A 19,214-nucleotide genomic window follows, 5' to 3' on the forward strand; every position below is an offset into this window, starting at 1 on the left:
ACATTTTTAGCACTCAAAATTAAAACAGCACACACAACACACACACACACAGGCAATCCACAACCCTTTATAAGAGAACTACATGATTCTAATTGACAGGGTAATCTTCAAGTAAAGAACTTGATGAGCATAAAAAGCTTGGCAGTATATGCAAATATGCTACATTAAAGAGAAAGGGGGGGGAAGGAAGGAAGGAAGGAAGGAAGGAAGGAAGGAAGGAAGGAAGGAAGGAAGGAAAAGAAAAGGAAAAGAAAAGAAAAGAAAAGAAAAGAAAAGAAAAGAAAAGAAAAGAAAAGAAAAGAAAAGAAAAGAAAAGAAAAGAAAAGAAAAGAAAAGAAGAAAAAAGAAAAAAGAAAAGAAAAGAAAGAAACCTCCATCTTTCCTGCCCAGGAATGTCAACTGGGCTGTTAAGGTTGTGACAAGGGCAAGTGTCGAGCATACTTAATTGCACTGAGGATCTGCTGACCGATTATTGTTGACATTCCCTAGTTCAATCTGATTCATCATGTGCACAGGAATCAAAAAAAGACGGTAAAAGGCCAGGAAGTTACACTATAAGGAAAAGCTTCCACCTTCATCAGGATAAGGATCCTTGTCACCACTGAGATCTTTTTATAGCAATTGTCCCATTCTTGGGGTTCAAACTGTCCTGAGGCAGGCAGTGGGGGGCTTGGTTATTTGTGTTTCAGATCTGGAAGCTTCTTCTAAGATGGAAAAAGTGATAGGAGTGAGAGTATAGAGATTATTAAAGATCAGGGGCTTGACACAGAAGCAAGCTAACAAGAGTCATTGGAGATGAAAGGTCTATTTAAACTACACACACACACATGCATACACACATGCACACACACACACATGCGTGCGCGCACACACACACACACACACACACACAACTTCTAAGCAGCCTCACATTTATCACCATATGAAATTTTTGGATAATTGGTCTGTACACAAACACATACTAAAAAAAAGAAAAGAAATTAATAAATATACCCAAGTAGATGACTTCTTATCAAAAGTGTATATATTTTGCAAATCAGAAGCCACAACTTAATTCTGATATTTGTGAAACTATGTGGACCCGGTAAATAAATGGTGAAGAGTAAAGCCTATGTAAAAATTCAAAGCACACACACAAATCATTCCAGACATAATTTCTTATTTTCTGACATATTATTATATACAATACTGTTTTGTGGTCCTGCATTTTACATCTTTCTGAACCTTCACCAGACTATTAATTTAAAAAGCCGGGAGCTTTGTCTGCTCTTCTAATCACCCTGACCTGATTTTGTACTTTGGAAAAGGCAAAAAAGGCTAACCCTGACTTGAGTGGGAATCATTTTTGGAATAATGGTGGGTGGTTGTTCACATCTGGATTAGGCATAAAACGATAACATTATGATGATGAACGCCACAGAGCCTCATCTGCATATAAATAGACCTAATCAGAAATGCAAATTGCAATCAGGAGAAATTTTTAAAGGCTGTGATAGCTGTATGATTGCACAGACAAGGAAAGGTTAACACTTGAATTGTCAAAGTGGTTAAACAGGGCTGTCCAGCCGGCCCAGAGCCTTCCTTTCAAAGAGAAATGTGGAAGGCATAAATCTCTTAACCTGCAGCCTGGCTGGGAGGGAGCTGCCTGATAGATTCTCCAGCTGGCCAAACATCAGCCCGATTCTGATGAAAGACAAACAATAAACCTCTTGTACAAGCCCCTAGTGAAAACATACAATAGAAAATATACTGGCATTTAAACACTCTCAGAACAGATCTCTTTCAGCACAATTTCCCATTGAAATAGAAATTAAGGGATGGAGAGACAGTCCTATGACTGATGTGACATTTTTATGATCTTTTTTAGTGCTAGTCTGAGTGGATACAAAAATATGATACACAATTTTTTGACCCCCAAATTTTCCTGAATACTCTAGATTCAAACTAGGGGTGAAAGGAGGACTATATATGATTATACACTTAATAACAAAACAGTTTTTAGACAGCTTGCTTAATCCAAAATTGCATTTGCAGTCTTTTTGTGCAAAGCACCAAAAACGGACATCTCAAAAAAGGAGTGCGTATTGACAATACGCAAATGTTAAAGTCCTGTTATTCCTTGGGATGTGTTATCTTTCAGGAACATCCTCTACCCACCTTCTTCTTTTTCCCCCCACAAAAGGAAACACTGTACATTTTACAATCAAGCTTGCACAGATTTGGAGAGAAATTGCTTACGAACTATTTATTATCCCGCTAATGAAACGCTTTCACAAAGAACTAACGAGCCAAGAGCGCCATCTTGTGTCCTACCTTGGAATCTTAAAGAGTGTTTTCACAGGATGCATGTCAAAGAGGGGAGGGTCTCCATCCCCCAGTTCAATAGCTGTAATCCCCAAGGACCAGACGTCACAGCGCGCGTCATAGGAAGAGTCATACTGCTGCTCACAAGCGATGACCTACCAAAGAAAAGCAGTAGACAACGTATCAACCCACTGCCTCCTCCTAAAGGGCCTTTGGCCAATATTAGCCCCCTTCTCAGTTCCCTTGGCTAAGCTTATTGAATTCCTGTAATAATAATGTAGTTTTCTAAGCCTTATTTGTGTATGATTGTTTTATCATCTGATATTTTCATTAACTTTTAAAAATGTGTCAATTCAGTAAACATGCATCGAAACCCTCCAGGTATCAAGAACAGTGCAAGAAGAGGCACAAGAGTGAATACCTCACCATGCCCGCCCTGATATCAGGGAAAGGCTTTGTCTGCATCCTTCACCTCATTACCAGCTGCTGAATTCAACAGCAAGGAACAGTTGGTCTCAAACATGCTTGTCTCCTGCACAAAATCCCCAGGAGTGTGGCCAGTTGAGCACAAGGATATTGGAAGACTGATGTAGTTAACATAAAACAGGAACCATTCCCTTTCATTCCCCTTTTCTAAGAACTTTTGTCCCCACCTCAAACCCCAACAACTGGTTTGTATTTCAGCAGCAGCTGCCATTTTCAGTTATTGGCCTGACTGGGTACAAGAACCAGAAAATGCCCCTGGGCTTTTCATTGGTGTGAGGAGCATTGAACCTCTGAAAATCTTTATCAACTTTTGAGTCAGACAGGAAAAGCCACACAACTCAGACTTTGGTGGCTATCACAAAGGGATTGGGAGAAGGCAGGAGTGAGCCGGAGGATGTGGAGGGACAGGTGCCCCTATTTGACCTGAAATCTGCCTCTGTAACCAAGGATATTAAGTTTGAGATGCCTATGAGACTTCCAAATGAAGAGGTCATTTTAGTCATCTCACGAGACTGGTACTGGACATCTGACTTAGAGAATTTTGACCTTAAGAATAAATGTGTGTGGTTTTAAACCACGAAATGTGTGATATTGTTATGGCAGTGACAGAAAACTAGCACACATGCTCTCTGCCAGACCCAGTTAATTGGACTTGCAAAGCCAGGCTAATGTGCCTAACATGTCGCCAGAGACCTGGTACTCTTATTCGTATAACTGCTCCTTACCCTTCTGTTCTGGTTTCTGAACTGAAGAATGTTTCTCCATGTACCCATGTCCTTGGCCTGATCCAAGCCCCATCCTTTGAATAAACTATCCTGCTGCAGAATATCCTGTCACACTTTTAACACACTATTTTCAAAAGAGCATTCAAACTAAAGTTCAAATTATTACAATTTCAGAAGCAAATGACATTTCATTGCCTCCAAAGGCCTCACATTTCTCGTTATTTTTAAAGATCTCCAGAAAAGGCTATTCAACACCTTCCCTTTCAGAAATGACATTTCCAAACATGTGGGACAAACATAATTTTAGATCTATCAATCAGCGAATAGCTTACCATTATCCTACAGTTCTGTGAGGAAAGGAGAAATAAGACTATCCCCATCAAGAACTACAGCCAACTGAAATTTAAAGTGCACCTATAATAATTAAGTAACAGACCATGATAACTACAAATTTCCTAAGACAATGTGTACTGGCGTGTCCAATAAGAGATATGGGCTTCAAATGCTTGGGACAATAGGGGGAGACCACTTCAGGCTAAGCAAGACAATGAAAAGCATCTAGTGCCACATCCACTGTTTCCAGGAAGAAACTTCTTTATCTGGTTTCAACTTCTCTTTACAGTCACTATCTTTGGGCTCAGTCTGATTAACAGAAAAGTATCCTTTGGCCAAACTCTCTTCCCAAAACTCAGCTTATAATGTGACATACACACACACACACACACACAAAATTCTTTAAGCTCAGCCTTCCAAAGAGGTTTACAGAAAATTTCACTAGTAAAATAATTAACAAATAATTATTCAGTACTCATGAGCCAGGCATAATATTAGGCCCTAGGGAGAGAAAGTCAAACGTATACTCAATTTAATCCTCATAATCATTCTGTAAGGTAAGTGCTATGGTCACCTTTTGTAGATGTGGAAACTGAAGCATAACACAGTTAAACAGCTTACCCAGAGCCCACTGCTAGTCACTGACAGGTCAAAATTTGAAGCCAGGCAGAAGAAAGACAAGTAAACAAATTATTATAATATGATAAGTGCTCTAATTAATAAAGTTTATATTCAGGGAATGGTTGCATTATCAGCTTTTGCATTCATAGTAACTCAACTAACTAGATTTTTGAGATTTTTTGTCACCTAAACATCTTCTCAGAGGGAGTCTCTCAGGATTGGTTATCAGGAATAAATGTGTGTGATGGAATTTAAAGAAGCACTCATAGAGGATGCATCCCAGCTGAAGGTCAATGCATCCTGGAACTGGATTCCTTATCAATCCAACACCAAAGTCTGCAACTATTTTTTTTTTTTAGAAGAAAAATAAATCTCTTTCTCCTTAGCTCAGCATTCTCCTTGTCTCTAGGTCAAATAAAGCTGAGTTAAGAATGCTTAAATGGTCAATTGGTCTCTGGATCCCTTGTCCCAGTAGAAGAGGACCTCTCAAAGAGCAATCTGGACCACAAACTGTGATGCTCCCTCCACTAAGAAAAAGGAGAGAGAATGGCAATAGTAAGTAGGTGCACTACCCTGGGACCAGGTTTCCCAGGCTCCGTAAGTCATGTCAAAGGGAATGAGAGAGGTGGGTCGAAGTGGCATTGACACAGGCCCGGGACCCCAATGCCTCTCCTCTCACACTCCTCCACCTTACCTCTACACCCCAAGGAGGAGCCATGCCAAGGCAAGTGCATCCTCTTCTTTATGGTCAGTTATAGGAGTGTAGATGATGCTGGTGGTAGTGAAATAAATGGAGGCAATAAAATAGGTGTGAGAGAGAGTTCAGGGGAAGACTTGCAGGACTTGGAGAAGGATTTAATATGGGAGGTTAAGGAAACGGACACACCAAAGAAGACCAATATGTTGATCCTGGGTGACAGGAGAATGATGGTGCTATTTACAAACACAGAGACGTAAGAAATCAGTTTGGTAGGCGGTATATCAAGTTCAAATTGAGTGTGAGCTCCATCCCTAGCCAGTATAGAAAAAAAATCACTTCTGCTCTCAGGACCTCACTTTTTCCCCCACACATAGATATACTAAGAAAAGCAAAACTTGCTTTAAGACCAGAGGCAGAATATACTAAAGGATAACAATAAAATACTGATGTGTTTTCAGTGACTGCCGGTAGTTTTATGTTACAGTAAATGTATCTTATATTTTAGAACTCTACAGATTTCAATATTTCTATTTTTGGTTGCCAACACAACTAGTCAAAATTCATAGTTTTAATACAGATATAATTACCAGAAGCGGATACCAGGTTATATATCAGGACTTTAACAAATTGGTTTATTTATCTTAAAACCTGCTAATGAATGTTAATTTTACAAATTACCGATTCTCCAAACTTACATTTAAAGTCCACAGCATGTTGGAGGTTGACATGAAGAGTACGTACCTTCTGGAAAGTTCCATGAGGGGTGTGTGTGTGTGTGTGTGTGTGTGTGTAGAGAGAGAGTCTGGGACAAAAACATTTGGTGTCCTTGACAAAGGCTAAAAGCAAAACATTAAATGAACCAAAATAGAGTACAATATTTGCTAATGACTTAATGACTCCAAGAGTAAACTATTATCTCACTACATTTCAATGAGTTTCAGAGATGTATAAATCCATACATACTTCTGCAAATTCACCTGTAATGATCTTCAACTCTTTGGAGTGATATCTTTAAGTGTTTATACTGTTTCTGGGTTTTAATAAATACTTTTAACCACCTGGTGTTAATCTATCATGACCTCATCATTTCTTCTATGTTTTAAAAGAGCCAGAGCCTTGATGATCTCATTGAAGTGACCCCAGAAGTAAATAGAAGTCACCTGGGGTAAGGATTATAGCTTATCGTTCTTCCTTCTCTATCCTCATCAATTTATTGTACTCATCAGAGAAACGTATTGAAAAATCTTTGGATCGAAATCAGAAAATTTGAACTCCATTATTTACTGGCTGGATGCCTTTGGGCAAGTCCCTTGAAAACTCTGAGCTTCTTTAGTTATAGGGGCCTCACTTCCTAGATCTTTAAAATGACAAAGTGGGAATGAATGATCCCTCTTCTCCCTTCTAGCTCTAATATTCTACGTCTTCACAGTTTCCAAATAAGTGATTTGGGGGCTGCATCTCAAACCAAAAGGCTAACCTCTCCACGCAAATTAGCTAGAGCAAACAGTAGATGATTCTGGGGTATGAATTGGATGGCTGGAACCTTGAGGAGACTTTATTACCAATATTTTGTAGAAGATCTTAAGGTCTATGAAAAGATGCTGATTGTGATGATAATACCTCCGTTAAGAAAGATGAGCTTCAGCGACAGAGGCCCTGTTTGGATGCTGGATAGTGGAGCATGTCCAGGTTCCTACCTTGAAATGCGAACTTATGGCTTTCCTGATACACTTAGACTACAATGCTGCTTATTTTAGGAAGTGGAAAAACACTAATGCTCGGATTACCAGCAATATCCATGGACCAGCACCCTCAGTGCCCTAAGCCAATAGCTATTTCACCTGGAGCTGGGCCTGAGCCTCCCACATGTCAGTCATTACCAACTTAGCTGCCAAAAACTTTTTTTTCTGAAGGGGATTGAAGATAAGAAATAAGTTTTCACTAAGGATTTAACTGGTCTTAGCAGTCAACTTTCTTTGATTTTTAGGGCAGTTCTCTTTAGCCTTCTTCAGGGTAATGAGTTCCAAAGTTCCAGACTTTCTAAATCTGCCCCAGTCACTCTGTCTTGCCCCACAGAGGGAACATAGTCTTCCCCTCTCTTGAGGAGATTATGAGGTAAAACTGCACCCACAACTTGATAACACAACTGCTTTGACATATATCACCTCCTCATCACCCTTGGGCACAGTCGGCTGAGTTCTGTTGAGGAAGGCTGGCCCTTTGCTCAGCAACCAGCTGGGGGATGGCGGAGAGAAAAACAACTGCCAGTGGCTCTTCAACTGTGAAAGGACTTGTACCTCTGGCTGGTGTTAGAAAATCCCAGAGCCAGGCATCTTCACTTTGGGCTTGCCACCCCCTCACTGAATAACTGTAGCAAATTGTTTGATCTCCCTGCGCCTCTTCTTCCCACGCAAACCAAACCACGCTTTCTCGTGGGCCTTGTCTGAAGCACTGCCTATGACAATGCTGGTTACCCAGCTTTTCCTATGGCACCAAAAGGTTAGCAGTAGATATTAAGGGTCATTGATATATGGGTGATACTGATTTTATTTACTTACTTCTTGAAAACTTTTTGCATTTTCTAAAATGTCTGTAGGGAGCATGAATTATATCTGTAACAAAAAGGAGCAATTTTTTTTTCTTTTTTTTGGTCTTGAAAATGTAAATAAACATTGAAAAATTTGCCTTAACCAGAGTGTGTTTTCTTCCTTCAGAGTCCAGGGTATTTGTTGGCTGTTGGGATTCTTCATCATCAAGTTGGCAGCTAAACGCGGTGTCCTCATTATAAAACTAGGTTCCCATAAGATTCATGCAAGAAGAATTAAAGAAATTCCCTTCACAACTATATTCCTTTCTATTGTAAACATAAGGCAAAGGGTAGCACTTTCACTTTCTCAGACCACCATGATGCCATAAAATGCCCCATGATTACAGTTTCATGTCAGCTTAGACCAAGAGCAGGGCTTATTGATAAAGATCCCAAGTTGGGGTGAGATAAACCCTGTATCTCTTGCAGAAAGACTTGGGCTATAAGAATCTGAGAGAACAGTGTCTTCTCATCTCAAGGTCTTCATTGTCTGAAAAGAACATCTTTATTAGACTGGATGTAAAGGCGAGGGGAAAAAACAGTCAAAATAGCTTCTCTTGCATTCAGAAAACCTAGATTTCTCTAACAAGGTATTTAACTGAAACCATTTATCAAATTATATATCAAAGAACTGCTGAGCTGAAATCTTTTTCAATAACATGACTTTAATCGATACTTTCAAGCAAACAATATTATAGTAGCACCGTTTACAATAAGGAAAAATCTGTTTTGCTCTTATAAAAAATAATTCACCAAACTTAAAAAACAATGAATGTTATTCAGACTATTTCATTTTCCACTAACATTTAAAAATGTCAAAAATACAGGTTTGCCTTATATGTCCTGATTTCTCACCTTATTAGAATTAATTGTGTGATTCAAAATTAACCAAAGGCCAAGATTAAAATTTCACTCAAGTACACAGCAAAGTGCTGTTATCTCAAGAGCTAAATTCAGCTTAAAAAGAGGATAGGCAAATAGACCTAAAGCTATTAATCCTTGGCTGACCTTGAGCCCGAAAATGCAGTCCCTAGACTGGCAAATAAGATAGGCTGAAAGGTAGGAAGGCAAATAGAATTCTTAATTTTGCTTAAGCAATTCATGCAGCATAATTGATAAATGCTATTGATGTTAAAGATTTCTAAAATAGAAGTTATCTGGAATTAGAAATTGCAGTCATAAATATTCCAATGGTAAGTATTATTCATCGATTTACATACAAACATCTTAAAGTGTTATAAACTGAGACACTGAATAAACAAATGAAGTCTCTTCCCTTAAATGAAATATAACTTCAAGGAAGGAAGTATTTGAGGTTTGTTTGAGTGGTTTTGCAAAGGGGATATGGACTAGAAGAACTGAAATTGATGGGATTTTCTTTTTCTTTCATAAAACTCAACTTAAGGCTAGAAATATTCTGTATTTTATATACCGAGAAATTGCCAGAAATAATTTAAATTATACTGTTCTTACAAAATTCAGAATGATTTGATTAAAATGCGATGTTCTATAATTTTTTTCCCTCAGGATTGTAACATTCAGCTCATGTCTTTAGAGAAATGAAGCAAGCCTCAAATTAAAAACACACAGAGCATGTTTGTACAACACCGATTTCCTACCATGGCTAGTGGAGGGCAGAGGGGGACTGGTTCTAGGTTTGAGGCCAACACATAACACTGATTTTTGCACTTAAATTCCCCAAAGCCCTGGGAACATGTCACATAATATAACTCTATGGTAAGCTTCATTCTCAAACTCAGGATCGATATCCACAGAACTCCCCTGGGAAAAGTAAATCAGTATGCCCAAATTTTTATAGGTGTCCTTAGTACTCAAAAGGCTCTGAAGGAGCACATTTGCTTGGTGACTCGGGATGATCCCACTGTCCTCCCCTGCTTCAGCACCTCGCACTAGAGGTGGATGCTGGAAAAGATCTTGGAACTCATTAGTTCCACCCCATTTTGTTCACAGAGGAGGAAACTGAGGCCCGGGAGGGTGGGTAGAGTGGGAGGAGCTGATTTGTTTAGAGTCACACACCTGGTTTACAGCCAAACCGAGAGCAAACTCCATGGTTCCCCCATTACCCTCCTGAGTGAGGCATCTCCTGGGAATTCTTACAATATGGAAAATGCTGGGCCTTCGCCAAAGAGATGTTGTGTTCTGTTAGCCATAGCCACAGTCACGTCCATGCAGTCGGCATGTGAGTACACACTCCATGTAGGCACATAGAGTCCTGCCGCCTCTCACCACCCCGTTCCCTCACTCTCCCTTCTGTGCTGTCCTTTGCCTTTGCCGACTAGTGCCCCACTTCTACCAGAACACAGTTAAGAAAGGAGCGAGTAGGAGTTCCATAATTCAGTTCATTTTACAGCTTGTCAGGTTAGGTATTAGGACTCGGGGTGAAGAAACAGATTCAGAAAGGTTAAGAAAGTTGCCCTAAGTCACACAACTAGTAGGTAACAGAACTGAAGCACAAGTCCACGATAAGAAACTAATGGGAGAAAAAAGCTTTTCTCCTCCACAATATATCTGAAAAATAGGAAACAGCAAAAAGAATAGAATATCCGAATGTTCCCACATGACCATACCCCTTCGCAAGTAGTCTCTGGATTCTGTCCTCTCTTATGCTAACGTCACCATGCAAACCAAGAGACTTGTGGGAATGTCCTACATTTCTAGCAACAAGTGATTTCCTTTAACTTCCTAAAACTAAAGAAGGTATGGGAAAAACCTGGGACATATAGAGCGCCATGAATACTAGTCTCCCTACCCCCACCTGCCCCTGCTTCACCCCCACCCCAGGGCTCCTCCTAATGCTGACTGCCCACCTCCATTTTGTTTTTTTTTATGACAGCTCAGTGACCATCACGGAGGCCATTACTTTGATGCTTCTTGCTTAGCACTGAGCTGGGAGCAGAGCGGGGCAGGGCAGGACATGGCGGGGGACATAAAGCCTCTGCTCTGGGTCCCATGCGCTTCTGCACATCTGGGAGCTTCAGCCCTCAGATGGGGTCCTATATTTAGACTCGCCAGGAGGAGGGTGATGGCATGTCACCACCACCTCCAGAACCAGCCTCCCACCTCCACACTGACATATGACATATGACTCAACTTCTCCGCAGAGTTCCAGCTGAGAGGGGAGCCATCACTGGAGCGGAGGTTAAAAGCTGGGACTGTAACCTGTTGTTGCACCCTTGCCCTGGGCCCTTCACCCACTGGAACACTAAGCTCCTGGGTTGTGCTTCAGGGGCCTGGAAGGCAGAACCACTCTGGGAATGTGGGCAGGGTCAGCTCCTGAATGAGAAGGGAGGGGATCCCTCTGTTTCTTCATGGCTGACACAGCAGTCTGGAGGGGACCAGTGAACACAAATGGCTAAAGAATCTCAAGATAAATGTCTTGGGGGTAAACACACAGATCTTTTGGCCAGGCATCTAAAGTTCTAAACCACTCACTTGAATCTCCTGAGCAACCAAAGCCAATATTTCTTCCAGTGATATGTATGATTGGCAGTTGGGATTTCCAAGAATTCCCAGACTTTTAAAACAGAGTTAGATGAAAACAGACCCTAAAGGTTTTATTACTATCATCGCCTCGCTATTACTGAGAGCTGAGGGAGACCCACCTTCAGTATTGGAGGAATGCTAGAGCCACAGAATGTGAGAACTAGAAAAGGTCTTTCCCCTGAAAAAAAAGTGAATATTCTTTAAAAAATAGAAGGGATCTTGGAAGCAGAGACTACCTAAGCCAATCTGTTTTCTCACAGATGAGAACAGGTTAAGGAGGGGTTGGGTTTTAGGCAGTAAGCACCACCTTTTTTTAAGGCACCTACTATGCCCAGCTACTATGCCAAGCACTTTCAGTACATCATTTCATGTTGTTCTTGGGGCTGGTTTTTTTTTCCTTCTTATCTTACCTCTTTTAACTCCCCCTCATCTTACTACTCAGAGATATTCAGTAACTTTCCTGAGGTCCATAGTTAGGTGGATAAGCAGGTTTCTGCAATTTACTCCCAGGCCTGCTTCCAAAATTTGTGCTCTTAACTTTTCTGCCCAAACTGAAGCAATATTAAAATAATTGAACCACGATCACTTATGAAAAATGAATGGCAGAGCTAAAACTAAGATCCAAATCTCTTACATTCTATTCTGAATAACTTTGTTATTTTATTTTTTCATATCCTCATTTGGGCATTAATTACATTGGCTTCTATGTCATGTTGATATATTACATTTCCTTGACATATTAGGAAGAATGATTCTTATGTAACATAATTTAAAAATTTTAAAGATTTACATCTTATCTGGTGGTCACAAACATTTTGCTCTAGTAGAGTGGTTAAAAGGGAGGATTTTGAAGCTAAATACCTTGTTCGAATCCTAATGGTATCACCTAATAACTTGTCCAAGGACAAGAATAGTGCTTTCTGTGACTAATTTCTGTGACTTTATCAAAAACATTGGACTAGTAATAGCACTGACTTTATAGCATTGCTATAAGGATTATAAATAAATTCATATAAAGCACTTAGTGTTTGCCTCACAGTAAGCACTCAGTAAATGCTAACTCTTATTTGGGAACCAAACCCATTAGCTAGAGCTTAAGGAACAAAACGATAATAATGATAATAATAATATTCCATCTCTGTAGTGTTTTATGACTTTCTCAGTCCTTCAACACAAAATATCTCATCTGTCATCTCCAGTCCTGGCAGTGCCAAAGGAAATAGCGTTATCATATCATTTAGCTAGAAATGGCATAATTAATGAAGGCAAGAGTGGTTGCAAAAAGCCTGTGATGTTTCTGCATTGGTGTAAGCTGGTTGTTATGGCAACCATCCCCTGTCAAGGACCCTTTGCCAGACAGAGAGAGACCCATTTTTGGAGCCGTCACAGCACATCTGTTTCTGTGCTCAACTGATTAGCTCTTGTTTGCAACAATGAGCAGATGGAAGTAAAACGAAAAAACAAATTCTAAAAAGAAGCAAATGTTCATTTTATCCACAAGTCTGCTTTCTAATATAGAAACAGACCTTTGGCTATTTTAGGAAGATGCCGAATAAATTGGATCCTTTATGTATGGGCTGCTTCTCTCATTGCTGGGATTGCAAAGTGTAGTCAACCCATAAATTACAGGTGAAAGGTCCTTCGTGTATGTCTTTTTAAATGACATGTCTCACTCCATGCAGAGTGTTCTTCCACCACATCTCCGCATGTCTTCATTGCATGAGCTCCCTTGGCACACATTTTCCACACTGAACATCCCATACAAACATATAAATACACTAAAGTGAAAGAGTATAAGGCCAGTGGGCTAGGAAACCTGAATTCTGGGGCCCAGCCTACTCTGAACTAGCGCTGAGAGTATCTTCTCCCTTCTTTAGTTTCTTTAGCTATGAAAGGACACTTGCATGCCCATGCTCTCTGAAAAGCCAAACAGCTCCAGTACTTACTAGGTATATGAATTTAGTCACAGCATTTCCTGCACTTTTTTGAGCCCCACTTTCCTCAGTAGGAAAATGGAGAAAATAATATTTACTGCTTAGAGCTGTTGGGAGAATGAAATAAAATAATTTATTTTAAAAATCACCTATCCTAGTCCCTGGTGCATTAGCAGGTCCTCAGTAAGTGAACGATTCCTTCTCACGGTACGCTTGTTTAGCAGGTACAGTATTTAAACTACCTGACAATCACCTGGTTCATAGCACCGGAACTAGTCCTTGAGGTCCCCTGCTTGCCAGCCTATAGATGCTGGACCGTTAAAAGGTGTGAGATGTCCCAGGGAAAGAAATAGGTGCCTTTGGTGGCTGAGAAACATTTCCGGACAGCAGCCATTTACCATCCAGAATGGAAGTATTTCACTATCTTAACAATCAGCATGGCCGCACCAGTGTAACCAGCTAACTATAAGACATTATTTTTACATAGTGTACGCATGCCCTCAATAAAAACAATAATGACAACTTTGGTTCTTTTTCTTGGGTTTCAATCATTTCCTAATATTCAATTTAGTTATTTACCACATATGCTGGTGAGAAAGATTCAACTATCCCTAACCCCCTGCCATCAACAAAAGAATACATACATTAACCTTATATCCCTTTTTGCTATAGATCAGGACATTACCTGGCATATGTTTGATGAAAATATTAGCTGAGCAACACCATTATTGACAGTGGGCATGAGTTCTATTGAAAATCCTTTAGTTCAGTGAGTCACAACACAGATTTCAGGCACTGTTACCCACCTACCCTTTCAATGTCCCTGGCAGAGGCTTGGATGCTGAACCTATAAAACTAATGCAATCGTGCCTAACCGGCATCCTCATAGGTACGCATGAAGACTTAAAAAAGTAATATTTGTAAAAGTCCATGCAAATTTCAGATACTATTATTCATATTATTTATTATAAGAAATTGAATGTCAGGAGACAATGGAGGAGAAAAGAAAGAGACAATAAACATGGCCAGTGGGAAGACTGTTAAAGTGTGTGTGTGTGTGTGTGTGCGTGCGTGCGCGCGCACACGCGCGTGCAGGCAAAGCTGAGCTCTTGAACTAAGCTAGCACCTGTAATATACAGACATGTAGGTTCCAAATGACTGCTTGATTATCTTGAAAACTTGAATTATTTACTATAGAGTAGGAGGACTCAGTATTTAGAGAGTTGTTGTGGGTTGAATTATATTCTCCAAAAAAAGATATGTTAAAGCCTTAACCCCCGGACCTCAGAATGTAAACTTATTTGGAAATAGGGTCATTGCAGATGTAATTAATTGATGGCATACTGGAATAGGGTGGTCCTCTAATCCAATACGACTGGTATCCTTATAAGAAGAAGATGGCCATATGAAGAATGCCATGCAACTACAAAGGTGGATATTGGAGATCTGCAGCTGCAAGCCAAAAAAAAAAAAAAAAAAAAAAAAACCAAAAAATTGCCAGCAAACTTCCAGAAGCTAGGAAGAGGCAAGGATCGTATCCTGCTGATACCTACATTTCAGACTTTTAGCCTCCAGAAGTATGAGATAAGATATTTCTGTTGTTTTAAGCCACCCAGTTTGTGCTACTTTATTATGGCAGTCCTAGGAAACCAATACAGTGTGGATAAGGCTTTGATCCTAGGACAGGAAGAGACCTACTTTAACTTCTTCACTGGCCACAAGAGCGGCCCCATGGGAGTACGGGGGTTTTGGGGGCAGAGGGGAGTTTGATTGTACCACGGGCGCTCTCACTGGTGGCTGTTGGAATGCTGGAGCCATTACTGCCCCTCAGATATTCACAGGTGATACTGTCATAACTGCCTCCAAGTCAGTCCCTAACAATGAAGCCACACCACTTGCAGTGCTCACAGCTGGGGAAATTTAAGAACCTGGGTTTTTGATGGCTTCACTGGGCTACTGAATTAATAAATTGTGGAACTACCTACTTCTGCACTTATAAGATTACACAAAAAACTTAATTTCCTGTTGTTCAAGTAATTTTGCTCAGGATAATCTGTTAAATAGATTCTATGTTTCATGTTTTCCTTCCCCTCTTAAAATAATCTTCTCCTAGTCACAGTATGCTACTTACACACCCAGTTTGTAAACAATTGTACTGATCTTGACTTTCAGACAAACCGTTTTACTATGCCAGGCCATATTTCTCCAGCAGCTTTGTTTCAAAGTACTAAAACTAATTGTGCAACCTAGAACTTTTCTTCTCCTACACTGCTGAGTCAATACTGCTTTTATCCATTGTTTTCCAACTTTCATAGTGTCCAAATGAGGCGGTGAGAGGAAATAAGTGGAGAATGTTGACAATATGATAGTCAATTCAAGCCGCAGCTTCGGGCTGCCTCAGCGGGCTCTGCATTTGTACCGCTCGTCAGCATTTGATTGTGGCATGGTCACATTCCATTAGCTACCTGGTTTGTAGTATCGCCTATTAGAATTAAATATTGCAGGTACTCAAGCTGGTGAAATAGAAATGGAAATAAAAATGAGAAAAGAATAATTTGATTCAATATCTCAAAAATAAAATAGGATCGGCTGCATTTTCAAAATAAAAGCACTGGTCACCTGCAATGGTTTTATTCCACTGGCACTGGCATGCATGCATGCACTGTTGTCATATTTAATCTAAATACTACTTATTCACACAAGCAGAAGTGAAAGCATATTATGGTCAAGACACTATGCAGGCCACCATATGGAAGGAAAGCAGAGTTTGCCATCCCAAAATATACCTTTTGGGATATGGATTTTAAACTGGTTTTTAAAGAATCAGAAACAACATTTGACCTTCCCCAACTGCCTAAAAGGAATTTAGATAGACTACCTGCTCTAGGAAGGGATGTATCATCATAGATAACTATAGATTCATCTGAACTGAGCCTGGTAGAAAGGGAGGAACCTAGTAAAGCCCATTTGTTCATAGTCCTCTCTGTGCCCCATTGTTAAAGATGGCCCAGACAACATTTATTCACAAAACATTTGCTTTCCCATCTCCGTGTAAATTGCCTTCCTGCCCTTTTGAAGTCCCAAACTACTATGCGCTCCTCCTCCACTCCCCCCTCCCCTCCCTTTCTCCTTAATTCTAGAATGACATATAAGTCTCAATTGCCCAGTAGGTCTTTGGGTCTCATATGACACCCTGGGCACATACATCTGTAATAAACTTTGTACATTTTCCCCTGTTCATCTGTCTCTGTTGATTTGAGTATTAGCCCAGCTAGTAGAACTTAGAAGGTGAAAGAAAAGATATATTTCTATGCCTCCACAAGATGAAGACCCTTTTATTTGAACCACTACTGATTATACTTTCAAGGAGTGTTCCTGAACCAAAGGCCTTGCTCACAGTAGAGAGTATGATGGTTTGTTGAACTGAACAAATGTTCCTATGGACACCCTTACAGAGGATTATGAGCAAAAAGAGGCTTTGCCAGAGTCATCTTCCATTCGGAAAATAAAAACATAAGGATCGTGTAGGCTTGAGTCCCAAGAACTGCAGCCTGGACCACTAGGCATACTAGATACAGGTACACATCCTGACAGAAACTTTGAGGCTTACACAGAGCAATCAGGCACTTGCTCCTGAAAAGCACTGTCAAGTTCTCCACACCATAATCTGCCTACTCCTTTATTCTCTACATCAGGTAAGATGAGACACTGGCTTTTTCCTGCCAAGGAAGGAACAAGTTCCAGGCAATCAGAGCAATAGAAGCTCACTGTAGACCACTAAACTGCTCCCTATAGAAATCCTTCACATATTTTATTCAACCTAGCTGAAACTGAAAAGTCACGAACACTTCACGAGAAATGTACAAAGTGAAAGGCAAGCTTCTCACATGAAATTTTGTGATTCCAAGAACATTGGCTTCCTGTGGCTTAGAAGAGGAACACCATCTCCCTTATTATGGCACCCCATATTTGAGTTGAGTAGCCTCTGTTATGCTTCTCTTTAATAACAGATCAATTAAAATCTACAGAGAAATTTGCTAATACCAGTAGTTGTAAAGCTGTCCTCAAAGGGCCTTCCGAATTCACCTTCTTTTTTGGCTTTTTTTTTTTTTTTTTTAGCCAATGGATTTATTCATCCAACGGATGCTTATTGAGTCTCTACTCTGTATCAAGCACTATGCTGAGAGCTGGGGATCCCAAGTCCTTGCCAGAGCTCGGGGTCCGGTTGGGAAACCTGCCTGCCAACAATTACAATAGTGAGGTAGGTCATGGTGTGCTAATGGAGGGTGTAAAGACTGCAGTGGAAACCTAGGGATAGGAGCCTCAGTGTTGGCCAGGGAGAAGGGTAGGTTTCCCAGGGGACACACACTTGAGCTGAGACTTGAAGACTGAAGAGGAATTTTCCAGGGTTCTGAGGGCCACTCCAGATGATACAACAATACATGGAAGGGTTTAAAGGGATGATTAACAGGGTGGATTTGGAGAATTACCTGTTGAGGGATTAAGCACAAGTAAACTGGAGAAAAATAACCTGAGATGAGGCTGAGTAAATAAATAAGAACTGGAATATGAAAGGTTCGTTCGCCATCCAAAGGGCTTTTGACTTTGTCCTGCAGTGTTTCTCAAAATGGGGTTCATGAGAGCCCTATAAAAATTTTTGTTTTGTTTTTGTTTCAATGATAATTTTATTAATAATAATAAAATGAGAAGAATAGTGGTAAAAATATATTCCAGATCATCTAGATGACCATTTGCCATACATTTCAGTGCCCGTGTTTATGTTTCTTATTAAGCTGGCACCAAGCCAACAGAGATATACCAGTTAGAGGCCAAAGGAGATGCTGTTTGAACAAAGAGATGACACTAGCCGAAACAGAGTAAAGCGATGGGAGAACTGGTTCACTGCATGGGTACATGGGAGTAAAGTAAGTATGGCAAAATAAAATCATCTGTGCTGTCATGCTCTGAAACACATTCACATTGCAAAGGGCAACTGAGTTTCACAAAACAATGTCATTTGTCTCACTAAATTAAAGCTGCTGACTTGAATGTTTTTTTCATAATAAATTTTTTTGTAGTTTATTCATAATACATTCATTTTTCCTTTTAGTTTTATAGTTCTATAAATATAAGTGGCTAGGAGGTTATTTCTAGTTCCATATTTTTAAAAATCTACTTAAGGAACATTGAAGATAAGTAAACACTGGAATCTGCAGAGTTGTTCTTTTTCTCTAAAATGGATCTGTGCCTTACCCAGATATGAAAGAGAGGGCCATAGATGATGGGGAGACATTGAAGAAATTTTAGCAGATTGATGTGAACCAATTACTATGTCAGGAGATCACCTTGGCAGTCACACAGAGGAAGGACAACCGTGGGGAGAGTGGAGATGGGAACACCTCCAAGGAGATGGCTGCCTGTGTCTTCTTATTAAAAGAACCCATTTGCTTAACCTACAGAGCTGCTCTCGGGCACAGGTCAGCATATTGTGGAATGAAACACTGACGTGACAAGTAAAACTGTACCTGTTTCAGGGTATGCTTTATTCAGCTGGAAGATTCTCCAAACTTCTACGTGCATCATCTCACAGAGGGTCCCATGATGATGCCAAAACTAAATTAGGACCAATCCTAGGTTTAATTGGGAAATAAAAAACTATACAAGACTAGTTACTATGTTCCTGGTAACGGAAACAAAACAACACAGAACAAACTAACAAAAGACAAGACTACCACAGACGGTTCTGTGGACCACTTGGAGCTGAAACACGTCTCTTCACCAAGCCATGTGTCACTGGGGCTGCATCTATCCAGGGAAAGTGACTTTTTATAATTTACACAGAGGCTGAATGAGGCCAAGCCATGACCCCTGAAGAGGGCTGGATTTTCTGGAGGGGGCACCTTTTTCTAATTGCATGAAGGTAACCTGCAGGTTAGCTGTGACCTAATCCTGTTTTTCTGAGATTAAGTGTTATCATTATCACTCACCAAACCAGAACTCTTACAATTCAATAAAGACAG

At 40.2% G+C, this 19,214-nt stretch overlaps 1 protein-coding gene across 4 annotated transcripts in view; it reads right to left on the bottom strand.

The window, feature by feature from the left end:
• MYO3B (myosin IIIB) overlaps positions 1–19,214 on the bottom strand; it is a 338,343-nt gene that overhangs the window by 306,102 nt on the left and 13,027 nt on the right. For all 4 annotated transcript variants that reach the window (XM_016165446.2, XM_036237344.1, XM_016165447.2 and 1 more), the window contains one exon: positions 2,314–2,459. In XM_016165446.2, coding sequence (XP_016020932.2) covers positions 2,314–2,459 — 146 coding nt within the window. The remainder of the gene's footprint in view (positions 1–2,313; positions 2,460–19,214) is intronic.

This window comes from Rousettus aegyptiacus, unplaced genomic scaffold (genome assembly GCF_014176215.1).
Source record: "Rousettus aegyptiacus isolate mRouAeg1 unplaced genomic scaffold, mRouAeg1.p scaffold_m13_p_2, whole genome shotgun sequence".
In the NCBI taxonomy this organism is placed as follows: domain Eukaryota; kingdom Metazoa; phylum Chordata; class Mammalia; order Chiroptera; family Pteropodidae; genus Rousettus; species Rousettus aegyptiacus.